This window comes from Solanum verrucosum, unplaced genomic scaffold (assembly GCF_900185275.1).
Source record: "Solanum verrucosum unplaced genomic scaffold, falcon-dt-bn FXZP01000081.1, whole genome shotgun sequence".
In the NCBI taxonomy this organism is placed as follows: domain Eukaryota; kingdom Viridiplantae; phylum Streptophyta; class Magnoliopsida; order Solanales; family Solanaceae; genus Solanum; species Solanum verrucosum.
The window spans coordinates 52,743-68,226 of record NW_026020233.1 but is presented as its reverse complement, the minus strand read 5'-3'; the positions used below and the strand labels follow the sequence as shown (position 1 = coordinate 68,226).

The following is a 15,484-nucleotide window of genomic DNA, read 5'->3' as shown; positions in this document are numbered from 1 at the left end:
TTATTTTATTCAACTACACCCTTATATTTTACTATCCTCTTATTAGTGTTCAATTCTCAAGAAACATTTATTAAAATAGAGATAGTTTAGTAAAAAACTACTTATTATATTTATTATTCTCTTAATAGAGGTAGTATTTTTTAAGTGACTTATTTTTTAATGGAATGAATACTTGTTACAAGTAGCAAGACTTTTGAAAGAAGACCGTTCAATGGGAAAAGAAAAATAAAATAGAAAGAGTTTGAAAATTGGAAGGAAGCTTTGACATGAAAAAACTAAAACAGGAAAAAGACCAAACAAAAAAAGAAAAATGATAAAATCTTATTACGTAACGTAACGTATCTTAATAAACGTAAGATTAATTTTAGACGTAATTTTTACTTGAGTGACGTAAAAATTACCCATAGATATAAATGGATCCACCCCTCTAGGTGGGTGCACGTGCACCCCTTAATTTCGGAAAAAATCATGTATATCTATATTGAGAAACTGATATAAATTAGGATATAATTAACGGTGTACCCATGAAAAACATAGGAGTGTCATTATGCTATTAGTACAAGCTAGAGGATCCACTTATGAGACCTGGGTTCGAATCTAGCTAGAGCATTATTTCACTCAGGGATGGCTCTATGCTTTGGGAAATAAGGCTTTTGCTTAATTTGGGGGCCCAAAATTTTTTATCAAGAATAAATTATGTGTTAAAATTTTTATAGAAAATATTGATTATTTATTATAAAAAGTATATTTTAAAAAATATATTATTCTACCCACTTTAGCATTTTTGTACTTTGTTAAAAATAACAATTAATAGTGAAAAATGTTGAACGAAGTGAATTACAAATTCTTTTTTTATTTCTTTTTAAATTTTAGTTTCAAACATTACTACAAGCATATTAAAATGGGGTATACCAAATCATCAACTTTTTGAGTCAAATTTTATGGTTCTAACTCTTATCTTTATTTAATATTTGTCAACTTATTACTGAATTATGTTAACAATTCATATAATAATTGTCTCACTGAAAAGATGTTTTTCAATGTTGAGTTGATAAAATCTTACCTAAAATTAATAACTGAAAAAACAATTTAAATACTAATAATTTTCATCTAAATAGTTTAAGAAAAATATTTTTTTGAATAAATACATATATGAAATTTGTTTATATTTTAGGCCTCGAATTAAAATTTTGCTTAGGCCCCAATAACGTTAAACCGCTCCTAATTTCACTATATTTATTTGAGCACCAAAGTCTTCAAATCGTGGTTGGCCCTCTGTTAATCGGAGTAGTACTAATAGTGTAGTCTGTATTATAACTGAAACACAAAAAATGAATATGAAGAAGTTGGAAAGAAGAAATACTATTGTTATTGTTATGTTAGTTGTTGCATTTGATCACTTTACTGCTTGTTTGGCTAACATTGCCACTGATGAAGCTGCTCTTCTTGCCTTCAAATCTCACATTTCTTCTTCTTCTTCTGATCCCAACAACAACAACGTAGTCGGCTTGCAAACCAACTGGTCTTCTTCAATTCCATCATCAGTTTGCACCTGGATAGGGATCACTTGCAACGGGCGCCACAGAGTCACTGCTTTAGACATATCTAGCATGCAACTTCATGGTACCATTCCTCCGCACCTTGGAAACCTCTCATTTCTCATATCCCTTGACATTAGTAACAACACTTTCCATGGAGATCTCCCAGAAGAGTTGACTCATTTGCGGAGGTTGAAATTGATTGATGTTACAAGAAACAATTTAAGTGGTACCATTCCATCATTCTTAAGTTTGTTACCTAACCTTCGATTCGTTTACCTTTCAAACAACCAATATTCAGGGGAAATTCCATCTTCCCTTTCCAATCTAACAAATCTTCAAGAGTTAAGAATACAGAGGAATTTTCTTCAAGGAAAAATCCCTCCTGAAATTGGCAATCTTCATTACTTGACTTTTTTAGACCTGCAAGGTAATAGACTTACTGGCTCTATTCCGCCATCAATCTTCAACATGACTTCCTTGACAACACTTGCTATAATACACAATCGTCTTGTCGGTAAACTTCCTCTAGATATTTGTGACAATCTACCAAATCTTGAAGTTCTTTTACTGTCAACAAACAACCTGGATGGCCTAATCCCACCAAATTTACAGAAATGCTCAAAGCTACAACTGTTGACATTGTCTGGCAATGAGTTCACTGGACCTATACCAAGAGAACTTGGGAACTTAACTATGCTCACAGTCTTGCATCTTGGAGAAAACCATTTAGAAGGTACGTCGTATGAATTACTCCCTCTGTTTCAATTTGTTTATCTAGTTTTGACTTGGCACTGGTTTAAGGAAGTAAAAAGGACTTTTGAATCTTATGTAGAATGTACCAAAATACCCTATAATCTTAGAGTCTTAAACAGGTCACGTGAAAAAGTTGAAATTAAGAAAAAAAGACGAACCGACTAAAAAGGGAAGTAAGACAAACAAATTGAAACGGAGGAAGTATATCTTTATGCTTTTGTGTTTATTTTAAGATTTCTCAAAAGCTAAGCAATATCAATATGTACTAATGTTTATGCATTTTACTCTAATTGACAGGAGAGTTACCGGTCGAGATAGGTAACCTACAAAACCTCCAAGTACTTGGGTTAAGAAATAATAAGTTAAATGGTACTATTCCTGCAGAAGTTTTCAACATTTCAGCATTGCAGATATTGACAATGTATGGAAATCAGTTATCAGGTAGTTTACCTTCAGATTTAGGCATTGGAACGCCTAGTCTTGAAGAAGTTTACCTTGGATCAAATGAACTCAGTGGACGAATTGCTCCTACCATCTCGAATTCTTCAAAGCTAACACTTCTAGACCTTGCACACAACAAGTTTACAGGTCCAATTCCTGATTCACTTGGTTCATTAGAGTTTCTTGCTAAGTCCTATTCTTGGGAGGTAACAATTTCATTAATGAGCCATCTTCTTCTGAGTTAAGATTCGTCTCGTCCCTGACTAATTGTAGATATTTAAGAGAAGTGGTCATTGAAGATAATCCTTTGAATGGTTTTCTTCCATCTTCTATTGGAAACTTTTCTGATTCTTTTCGGATGTTTGTTGCACGTAGAACCAAACTGAAGGGCACAATCCCGGAAGAAATTGGAAACCTGAGTAGCTTAGGTGTGCTAGCTCTCTCTCATAATGACTTCACTGGTTCGATACCTGAGAAGTTGAGAAGCATGAAGAATCTCCAAGAATTTTACTTGGAAAATAACAGCCTAAGTGGAACAATACCTGATGATATCTGCAGTTTACGAAATCTTGGAGCTTTAAAATTGACTGGAAATCAAATATCTGGTTCAATTCCAGCATGTTTAGGAAATGTTTCTACTTTAAGATATCTTCATTTAGCTTTCAACAGATTGACTTCCACCTTACCTGAAACCCTGTGGAGCCTTCAAGATCTCTTGGAACTCAATGCATCAGCAAATCTGTTTAGCGGGCGCATACCTCCTGAGGTTGGTAATCTAAAGGCTGTGTCACTAATTGATCTGTCAAGAAATGATTTTTCTGGTAATATTCCTAGTACTATAGGGGGTCTTGAAAAGTTGATTAGTCTTTCCATGGCACACAATAAATTGGAAGGGCCTATTCCGAGTTCATTCGGGAAAATGGTGGGCTTGGAATTCTTGGATTTTTCTTACAACAATCTTACTAGTGAAATTCCAAAGTCACTTGAAACACTCTCACATCTCAACTACTTTAACATCTCTTTTAACAAATTAAAAGGAGAAATTCCTAGTAGTGGTCCATTTGCAAACTTCACCAGTCAATCTTTCATTTCCAATTCTGCACTCTGTGGTGCTCCTCGCTTTAATGTGTCGCCATGCCTCATCAAATCCACCAAGAAATCAAGGAGACACAGAGTTCTAACAAGTCTGTATATCATATTAGGTATTGGATCGATGATTCTCACATTGGTTCTAGGATATGTTTTGTTAAGGTGGCAAAAGAGAAGGAAGAATTCAGGTCAAACAGATGTATCTTTGGTTAAAAGATATGAAAGAATCTCTTATTATGAACTTCAGCAAGCAACGGAAGGATTCAGCGAGAGCAATTTGCTTGGTACCGGAAGTTTCAGTATGGTATACAAAGGGATACTTAAAGATGGGAATCTTTTGGCAGCTAAGGTATTCAATGTGCAATTGGAGGGAGCATTCAAGAGCTTTGAAACAGAATGTGAGATACTACGCAACCTTCGCCATAGAAATCTAACAAGAGTGATCACTAGTTGTTCCAATCCAGACTTCAAAGCCTTAGTATTGGAATACATGCCCAATGGAACACTTGATAAGTGGCTACACTCTCATGATTTGTTCTTAGACATGTTGAAGAGGTTGGACATTATGATAGACGTGGCATCGGCATTAGATTATCTCCACAACGGGTATCCAACACCCGTGGTGCATTGTGACTTGAAGCCAAGCAACGTCTTGCTTGATCAAGACATGGTTGGTCATGTGAGTGATTTTGGCATTTCAAAATTGCTAGGTGATGGGGAGACTTTTGTACAAACAAGGACTATTGCAACCATTGGATACATTGCTCCAGGTAATTGAAATTTCAAACTTGACATCCTTTAGATTTTCACATTTCAAACTTTATCTAACAAGATTTCTCCCATGATTGTAGAGTATGGACAGGACGGAATAGTATCCAAATGTTGTGATGTTTATAGTTTCGGTATCATGATGATGGAAACATTTACAGGTATGAGGCCAAGTGATAAAATGTTTACGGGAGATTTGAGCCTAAGATGTTGGATTAATGATTCTTTTCCCAATGGAGTTGTGGATGGCAATTTGTTAAGGCCAGAGGAAGAACATATTAAAGAGAAAATGCAATGTGTATTGTCTATCATGGAATTGGCTTTGAGTTGCACTTTAGTGTCACCTGATGCAAGAGTTAACATTGAAGATGCTCTTTCAGCCTCCAGAAAATAAGACATCAGTTTGTCAATAGTTGTGCAAGGACTTAAAAACAAATCATCAAAGGATTTATTTTGTATTATTTAGGTTCGAAATTCAATTTAAATGATTTGGATACAAGTTATGCAGGGATTAATTATAATGAGATTAGCTAATTAGTTATATAGAGATTATTTTTATTGGGTGTTTGGTTCATGACACTAAAGAATTGAATGTCTTTGTTCATCCCTCATCAAAAGAATCTAATGATCTACATAAACTAATACACTAAACACAGCATCAGGTCTACAACCAAATGGAGCTTTCTGTACATCAACTGCTATTCTCTAGACCAAGGATGTCATTAGCATTACTACGAGCAACCTGAGCATGTCATGACTTTAAGGTTGTGTTTTGTAGAAAATGTTTTCCAATTTTTCCTTGTTCGTTTCATCAAATATTTTGAAAAACATCTTCTATAAGAAAACTGCTCCTTTTTTTTTTCGAATTTATATCACTAGACAGAGCGTCATAGAAAAACTGCTCCTTAAAAATGAGGAAAATGACTTTCCTGATGAAATAGGAAAAAAAAAAAGTTACACTCCATATTGATTGTGTCCTCTGTCCTCCCCACCCCCATAGCCCTCACCCCACCATTCCACACCCCACCCCAACCCACCTCCCATAATATTTATCTAAATTATATCCAAATGGCCGCACACATAGCCTCTTAGAAACAACTAGAAATATTAATATTGCACTTGGAAATAATTATAAGCGCAAATTAATAACTTCTACAACACCAAGGTGACAAACCAAGTATTGCATCATCATCATCTAGCTAATCAGACAAGAATCCTCGACACCATAAATAAATTCCTCCTTCTGCTCACGTTTGTTTTAATTGAATACGAGCAATATGTAGAATCAGAACAAGTAATTGTTAAAATTCTTGCAAGAATATCCATCCACTTTGAATTCTAAGGAGGTCTGAAACAGCTTGTACACACATCATTATTTTTGGACTTCCTTGTTAAAATTTATGTCTGTGTATTCTGTATTTGATTCAAAATTATGAATTATTTCATCTATGACGATAACAAAGAAAATTGATGTGTGTATTCTATATTTGATTCAAAATTAAAACTTTATCTAAATATTTTCTTACATTTCGAACAATTTGATAAACCCATTAGATTTCAAGATTAGGAGGCATCATATAATTTTTTTTTTATCCAATTTCTATCAAGTTCTTTCAATTTTCGGGGAATTCATTGATTCTTTCAAAGTTATCATTTCTAATTTTGAAGTTATATGAAACGGAGTAATTGATGATACCTTCAAAATTTTAAATTTTCTTAGAAAAATAATTAATTTTGTTATCAATAATTCAATAAAGTCTAGAAAATAGTATGATTTCTTTTTTATAAAAAAAATCACTAAATAAAGAATTTGATTAAAGAAGAAGAAAAAAAAGGAAAAAAAAGAGGAGGGATTCACTTGACGTGGGGGTGGGGTGAGGGTGGGAGGTGAAAAAAAAAAGAAAATGGAGGGATGGATCAACTTGAAAGTTGAAAGTGAGGGATGGAAGATGAAATCAAAATTAAAATAAGTCAAAAATTAAGAGAATAAGTCAAAAATTAAAAAGAGATAAAGAAAAAACTTAAAATGAATTTTTTATTTTTATTTTTAATTAAATTAACACGTGTCATGTAATGATTGGTGTGAACACACTTGCTTCTTAAAATTTGGGGCTGACCGAAAAATGATATAATAATATCAATGCATAATTGTTTAGTGAGGTAATAGGACGGTTGCAAAGTGAAGATGTCTTTTTAAAAATTCGGGACAACTCTAATTGTGACTTTATGTCTTTTCTCAAACAAAAAAAAAAATGTGTATGCTATAACCATGAGAGAATTCAAAATGATAATATAAAATCTTCAATTATTTGAATTCGTTACTGTACCTAATTATTTGACATTTAGTAGAATTATACCCTAAATCAAATACCTTAGAATTGAAATGATAGTGAAGAACCCTGGTAATGTATATATTCATTTAACTATGACTCTTCATATTCTTTAATTTAAGATTAAAATGGAAAAAACTTGATTTATCTACTTATTTAAGAATAGTTATTTAGTTTTCATTATTTTAGCAATTATATATGACTCTTAAATTCTAGAAATCCTAATTGAGATGTTTAATCTAGTAGAGCATGTTTGACATTGTTGTTGGGAAGCCAAAAACATTTATTTTGATGAAAAAACACTTTTTAGAGAAATTAAGGTGTTTGGCTAACATAAAACTTCTTTTAATTGGAAACAGAAGCCGTTTTTCTATTTTTGGGAAGAAGTTAAAAGTTTTTGTTTCTTAAAACAAGCAGAAGCAGAAGCAAAAAAGAATAGCAAGACCAAACTATCTTTGTCATATATACATATTTACCAATATATTCTTTATATTTATTTATTTATTGTGGTGAATTTTCATATGTAGTGATTAGGGTTGTTCATGGTTATGGTTAAAAAACCAAACCGAACTGCAATCCAAATCAAACCGATTAAAAAAATTGATATTTGGTTTGGTTTGGTTTTAAATTTTGAAAACTGATATTATTTGGTTTGGTTTTAGGTTTTCTAAAAAACAATCGCAATAATAACCAATTTGAACCGATAAACTAGATATATAAATTTTGTATTCATATATCATTATAAGTGGGAAGCTCCAAAACTAAAAGTTGAATTACGATTTTACCCCAACTACAAATTAAAATGTTATAAAATATTTAATTATTTAAATATTAATTGTATCATTTTAATTAAAATGTTAATAACTTTTCGACTTCTTTTGATTAATTACTAATTAAATATCTAAATAATAAAAATAATAATGATGATAATAACAATAACAATAACAATAGTAATAATAATAATAACTATAAGAATAAGAACAAGAACAATAACAATAGTAATAATAATAATAACTATAACAACAACAACAACAGTAATACAACAACAACAACAACAACAACAATTTGTACATAAATTACTCAATTTTTCCTCTTTTCATAACTTTTTCCATAACTCCTCTCATAAATAATATAATTTATGTGGATAAAGTATTATCCTTTATGATAAATAAAGAAATTTAATAATTTAAAAGTGTGGCAATCTGTAAAATGGATAGACATAATATCCTATTGTTTTTTTTTTCTTTATTTGCTTTAATATTTATATTCATAATTCATATCCAATTACCTATTCAATTGTTACACTCTTAATACCCATAACTCTCATCTTTTCATATTCATAACTCCAAATATTTAATCTAAAACTTTAAGATATCTTTTGGTATTCCTTCATTTTTATCTATATAAGTTCATCTTTTTTTGTTTTATGAAACCCACCCAATGTTATCATTTTTATTCTATAGTTAAAGTAGATGAAGAAGACTCTTGATTATTAATTGCATATGAGGCAAGGAGTCAATAAGAACTCAGAAAATTATGTACTAATTTTGTATTTATTTTTTCATCTATATTATTATCGATCAAAGTCTTAAGAAGAATGTATACATTGTATTTTTTACTTCTATGATTTTTTGTGTGTGTGTTTTTTCTCTATTAGACTTCTTACTTTTGTTTTCTAGGAATGCATGCATTATTGCCGTAAGTTTATATTCTTATTTGGGCTCAATTAAGTCATTTGTGACTTTATTGAAAGTTTGCTAACTATTAAGCAAAGTTCAAAAGTTACCATTTGTTGCTTAAAAAGAATTAATTTGAAACATCAAAATACCTACTTCATTTGGTGTTTTTTGGACATATTATTAAAGATTTATTTGTATTGTTGTATTTTATTACTCATTACATACATGCTTTCATAAAATTTTGGTCATTCTAATATATTTATTAAAATTCACATGGAACACACGTGCGAAGCACGTACCCAGATACTAGTTATTTATATATTATTCTTGAATAAAATATAAATATTTTGTTAAATTTTAATTAACTCAAGTCTAACTTTACCATTTTCTCAAGCACAACACTTAAATTTTGGGAAAATATTCAAAATGTCAATATTTTATCATTTAATCGTACCCTTTTGCCACATTTTTAATATTTATTAAAATGTCAATATTTTAGTTTGTTATGTATCTAATTTTTTTTTTATTTGTTCCAATTGAAAGAATACAATTATTTAATAATAGAAAAGAGAAATTTAGGAGAGAATATTTTTAAAAAGGAACATATCACTTAAAATTCTCATCAGTTACAAATTCAAAAATAAATGACAGGGCACCCATCCCCCTTGTTCATCAAATTTTCAATATCAATTTTTAAATTTCCATTGATAATACTCAATCTATGTTGAAGTGAATTCGATTAAATAAGATTTTTCTGTTTGGGAAGAAGATTTTGAAAATGAATATGGAATTTCATTGATAAACGGGTAAAATTACGCCGACAAACAACTTTGGAGAAGGAATTCCCAACTGGAACTTCGATATAATCAGTGAAATACAAAATTGATCAGGTATACATGACCCTATCCGCATAATTACAATATTGTATTCCACAAAAATTGAATACAAAATCATCAATAAATACAGATTCACATTCATATTACAAAAAAAGTATTCATGATTGAGTTATGTATGTATTCTACTTTCAAAGTGAAAACTAAAAATTGTATCCAGTGAACATAATTGTATTACATCACTACCAAATATTTTTTTTTTATTTGTATTACAAAAATATTACTAATTATATCTCAATATAATCTAATCATTACATATGAATACGGTTTAAGAAATGATACATGTCACGACCCGAGCCTACACCCTGGACGTAGTTGGCACTCGAGAACGTTGGTCCCCAAGCGAACCCTAATCCAGGCTGACTACAAGCAGAAGACTTACTCAAGCATACAAAGCTTAAAAACTCAATAAAAATTCATGAAACTCAAATACAAAGCTCTAACTCAAATGAAAAACTCTGAATAAAAATAATATATTCAACTCGCCATAAAATAGGCAACTTAAGTCTTTAAGACATTTAATAAGATAAATGAAATAGACTTCTCAAACTCTACTGTCTAACTATGAAGCCTCTAACTGACAAAGATGGAAGTCAGGACAAGACCCACGACATCCTGACAAAACTGAAAGTAAATGGAATTCTCCGGAAGCAAGGAGGATCACCATAGCTAACTCGAACTCCATGTGGTATCAACGAAACTCCTGTTGATGATCCTGAATATTTGTATCTGCATCATGAAACGATGTAGGCCAAATGACTCAGTACATGGAATGTATGAGCATGTAAGGGGAATTCTAAAGCATAACATAAGCTTGAACTTAATAAAAAGGAAACATACTTACGTCTTGTCAACTCACTCAACTAAACTCAACTCAAGAATAAGATAATTAATTCAAAGATTAGATACTCAACTCAAAGATATGGCATTCAACTCAAAGGTACTCAACTCAAGATACTCAACTCAAGATAAAGCAACAATAAAAGATGTGATATATGGAAAGCTTTTCAAACGATAAATAGCAACTCAATGTATTGAAGAATACAATAATAACTCAGTTTGTATATAATAAAATATAATACAACTCTGTGGGAGTTTTTCTAACCGACAATCATCACTATGAGCAATGTGATAATACAACGTCTTGCCCACGCTGCTAGAACTGTCGTATAACTTGTCGGGATATAGAATGCCTCAACTAAGTGGATCCACTAGTCTATACTAAAAATCATTAAGGAATCGTCTAAAAAGTATGACCCTTTCGACCCACATTGGCTACATGGTTTATGAAGACTTGAATTATCTGAACTCGTCCCCATATCAGTGCTCAATACTACTCCCAAAAATATACTCAGCTCGTATGTTTAAAAACATTACTCTTTCTGTGGTTTGAGATTATTACTCAAAAACTAGCTTAAAAGCTCTCTTGAAAATTGGTGTTTCCTCTCTTGTTTAAATGTGAAAATATTTTTACTCTTGGAAATACTTAGTTCCCATATAATATTTTGAAGAAATGAACTTCACTCTTTACTCAACTCAATGCTCAAGTCTTTAAAATAATTTGTAAAAATACTTCTTAAAATAGGGTTCATGCCGAATTATGGACGTGAACGACTTAATTCAAGGTTTTCAATAACCATAGATAGAACTCAATACTCGGAACTCAAGAACTTCAATGATACTACTCATTTCAAGAATGCTTAACTCAGAGGGTTCATGCATAATTATGAGCATTAACTACTCAACTTAAGGACTCAAAGATACTTCTCATCTTAAGACTACTCGACTTATAGGGTTCGTGTGGAGTTATGGGCATGAACTACTCAACTCAAGGACTTCATAGGTAACATGTAATAGTCCCATGATTAGGAAAAAAATCTCAAATGGGTTAGGAACTCAATACTCAAGACTTAGAACTTGAAAATATTACTCCTCTCAAAGATACTTAATTTATGGAGTTCATGCGAAATTTATGGGCATGAACGACTCGACTCGAGGGTCTACATAAAAACATGGAACTCATGTATACAACTCTTCTCATTCTCATACTTAATTTCTCAAAACATAGTTCAACTCGATAGTTTATCTCAAAGGATTTACAATTGAACTCAAAAGCTTTCTTGAACTCTACTCTTAACTCTCTCTTGAATGTGAATTATGAATTCAAGAGTTATGGTTCATGATACGAAGGACCTTATGATGATAAAGTAGACTCATGAATACATTCTCCTCATTATCATACTCACATGCTTGAGTCTTGAAACAAGTTATTAGAAATTGTAGAAGACTCCTCAAAAAGACTCCAAGGGACTTTCTCAAAATGTTTGAAATAACTCTAAATACCTAACTCTTAACTGTACCTTGAATTTGAATTATGAATTCAAGGTTATGATTCATTTTATGAATGATTTCTAGGTGTTTAGAAGTAGTTTAGAGTGTTTAGAATCAAAGGGGAGTAAAGGCCTTTGAAAGAACTCAAACGGACGAAACGATGAAGAACGGGTTGGGGCAGGAGACCCTGGCGTACTGAGTGGCATGGGGCACCAGCCCCTAAACTACAGAGAATAATTCTTGGCGTATTGACTGGCGTGGCTCACCATCCATCCCTGGCGTTATGGTGGCGCGTCTCCCCAGGCACCGCCAGAAAACTGACGACTTTCTTTGCTCGTTTTCTCACCCTAGTTTGCCTGGATTCGAAAGGTTTCTTCTCCAATCACTTGGATTCGATTTATCAACATAAGTACACACTAATATACTCAATACATCCCTCAAAACACTCACTTTCATCTCAAGAAATCATCAAAACCTCAACAAAACAAGATTTATAATGAAACTTCAAGAGCACTTATTAAGAACTTAAATCTTTCAATATTTATGGATGAATTCAAATATGAAAATCATGTTTGAAATGTGGGTGAATGAACCCAGCACTATGGAAACTTACATACCTCTTAGGGATCAAACCCATGGCAAAAATCTGAAACAAAACTCAAGAACCTCGACGAACGCCTTGATCCTTTACTCTTTTCTCTTCTTTTCTCTTCTTGAACTCTCAACTAAAACACTAGGCGTATATTAGGATTATAAAGTTGAACCTAATAGGATAGACCTTAAAACCTTACTAAAAATAAATTAAATATGATTGGGTAAGGAAAGGACCAAAATACCCCTTACTATTTTCGGGTAACTTTTCTTAACTGGAAACCTAATTCAAAAGGGAATATCTCACTCATCCGACCTCGAAACTTAGCAAACTCAGTGGTGTTGGAAAGATAATTCAAAGACCTTTCATTAGATATCTTTTAGTCCACCTAAATCATCATGTACTAGGAGTTATGATCATTTGAAGTTGACCCAAAACTCATAACTTTAGCATAACTTGAAAAATTTCAGAATTTACTATTTCCTATTTAGTTCTTTTTGGAACTCAAGATGCTACATCTAGTGAACTGACCTTAATACTTATGAAATTTTAAATTCCTCAATAAAATCCTACTCACAACGAAGGATGGTTTGAGTCTTAGCTCAAAAAATTTCTGGGGGTGTTATAATATCTCCCCATTTGGATCATTCGTCCTTGAATGACGACTAGACTTGGTATGGAATGGGGTTATTCTTACTAAGGTCTGAGTCTAATGGTACCCTCTCACTATATTCAAGATTAACCCAAATCCTTAGGTTCGGTCTCTATACCTCTTTATAGGGAATCTCATCCCAAGACTATTACTCCTTACCACCACATTCAAGCTTAGTACTCTAACAACTCCATGGACTCCTACTAACCAACTCCTTCAGAGCCAACTAAAGGCTCTCATTTAACTATTTCTCATAGTAAAACCTCATCCTCTTCTTTTCTAACCTTTAATAGAATTATCACACCATCATCATCACGATAAAATCATTAACATTCTCCTTTTAACATCATTTCACTACTAAAAGGTCCTCTGAAAGGATATCTCCCATACTCTTTGGAACTCATTATTATCTTACTCTCAAACACTTGACTTGATTTCTCATCTTCTCATCTCCCCCTTAGGTCTAAAGCTGACACTTAAAAGCTATGGACTATTCCATCATCTCTAACTGGTCTACATTCTCTTTTATTCTAACACTCGAGAGAAGTTTATCTCATGACTACCGAACTCTCCATAAGCAGGTACCAAGACCTCTTTCTAAGGTGTTTCTCTTAATCTCAATTGGGACCTCGTCTGATTACATACCATCTCGGTACACCTCTTAATGCTCTTGTTACTCTTGTGACTTAGCCACACTTCACTGCCCTTATCTAAAGGTTAGGGTCTCTCACTTGTACCACTCATATTTATTGCAGCTAACATCTCAAATTCAAGCTTAATGTTCATTACTAAACCTAAATATCAATATGATTGCTCGCCTACTATACTATACCTCATTACTTAATCATTTCTATAACCTTCTGAACATCATGACCCTCTCAAACATATCATAAGCCTAGTTTAGATCTATCACTTCATGGATACTTTGTGCTTCTATTCAACACATACACTTGGTCATTACCTACACAATGACATTTCATCACAAGCTCCTTTCTAGCTAAAACATGTTCTACTTCCTATGAGTTTAGTTAGGAACTAAGCTGAGAAATAAAAGGAAGGGAAATGAATTATATTTGGATACACTTTATTTTCTATATAATTAACATATTGACATTTTTAATAATTATTTTAAAGTGTAGATATTTTTAATAATTATGTTAGTTATTTTGATTAGTTAGCTAATTTTAGGAAAGCGGAACTATTACAATCCTAAGTCCAAGTCCATCAAAATCCATTACTTTAGTCTTTACCTATCTAACCTCACATAAGATAGTCACACTTTCTTTACTTGAATCATTTTGTTCGTGTAATAATAACTCTAGTACTGTTTAATTGTTTAAATGAACTGACAATAGCTTTCTTATGGATTGTTCATCTAATAGGTGTTTGTGTCTTTCGAGATACGTATTTCCTCAAAAAATTTATTACTTTCAAATCAAAAAAATCAGAAGAGCTGCACCAAACCGAGCCAAATCGACATTAACCAAATCGGCAGTTATTTTGTTTGTTTGGTTTGGTTTGATTTTAGAAAATTAAAAAACCAATTAGATTGGTTTGGTTTTGAGATTTAACCAATAACCGATCAAAACCGAATCACGAACACCCCTAGTAGTGATTTTTAAATTGTGGAATGGTTTTTAAATTTATTTTACTTGATATTTTTAATTATAATTAAATTACTATGTTAATATCATATTAATATTTAATTTATATTTTATTTATCTATATATAACATTGATTCAAAATTTAAATATGTAGATATTAATTTAATAAAAGTAAAATATTAATTCAATACTTTATAATAGATATTTAAAATAATTTTCTCTCTATAAAATAATCTTAATATTAAAAGTGTGTTGATACTTGTCCTTTTTCGTAATTTGACTCTCAAAAGCACTTTTTAAAAATGATTAGTCAAACACAATCAACTTTCAAAAGCACTTTTCAAATGAATAAACCAAACACAAATTATTATTTTTTAAAGCATTTTTTCTAAAAAGTCATTTTAGAAAAAGCATTTCTAAAAATAAGTTGTTTTTAGCAGTAATGTCAAACAAGCTCTAAGAGTAAAATGGTAATCTAATTTTTCATCTTTGAAGCTTCCCATTTTTAATAATATATGATATGATGATTAACACATAAGAGAGGGCTCACGTATGACTTATCATGTGCTTGAGCGAGTCCGGAACCTAAATAAATCACAAAAAGATAAAAGTGACCAAAATAAGCCACTACTCTAGTAAGTAACCAAAATAGGCTTAGTGGAGGAAAATATTCTGTTTTATGTAATATTCCAAAGGTTATAGTTAGTCTCATAATGTGTATATTTTATAATATAACATAATTATTTTTTACACCTTGTATAACAGAACTATTTCTTACACTTTGTAAAGTGTAAGTTTTTCTTACACTTTG

The 15,484-nt window shown here is 31.6% G+C and overlaps 2 protein-coding genes across 2 annotated transcripts; both read left to right on the top strand.

Moving 5' to 3' along the window:
- Positions 1-1,376: 1,376 nt before the first annotated feature.
- LOC125832766 (receptor kinase-like protein Xa21) lies at positions 1,377-2,980 on the top strand. Its single transcript, XM_049511962.1, has 2 exons — positions 1,377-2,274; positions 2,592-2,980. The coding sequence occupies exons 1-2, from the start codon at positions 1,377-1,379 to the stop codon at positions 2,978-2,980; spliced, it is 1,287 nt and encodes a 428-aa protein (XP_049367919.1).
- Positions 2,754-5,009, top strand: LOC125832747 (receptor kinase-like protein Xa21). The gene is made up of 2 exons (XM_049511940.1): positions 2,754-4,594; positions 4,676-5,009. The coding sequence occupies exons 1-2, from the start codon at positions 3,094-3,096 to the stop codon at positions 4,984-4,986; spliced, it is 1,812 nt and encodes a 603-aa protein (XP_049367897.1). The 5' UTR covers positions 2,754-3,093; the 3' UTR covers positions 4,987-5,009.
- The last annotated feature ends 10,475 nt before the right edge of the window (positions 5,010-15,484 follow it).

What these genes read in the sequence shown, in the direction of transcription:
- LOC125832747 (XM_049511940.1), top strand. Translation starts at nt 3,094, where the DNA reads ATGTTTGTTGCACGTAGAACCAAACTGAAGGGCACAATCCCGGAAGAA. An exon ending in CATTGGATACATTGCTCCAG is followed by an intron (nt 4,595 to 4,675) that starts GTAATTGAAATT and finishes CCATGATTGTAG; the next exon opens with AGTATGGACAGGACGGAATA.
- LOC125832766 (XM_049511962.1), top strand. Translation starts at nt 1,377, where the DNA reads ATGTTAGTTGTTGCATTTGATCACTTTACTGCTTGTTTGGCTAACATT. An exon ending in TGGAGAAAACCATTTAGAAG is followed by an intron (nt 2,275 to 2,591) that starts GTACGTCGTATG and finishes TCTAATTGACAG; the next exon opens with GAGAGTTACCGGTCGAGATA.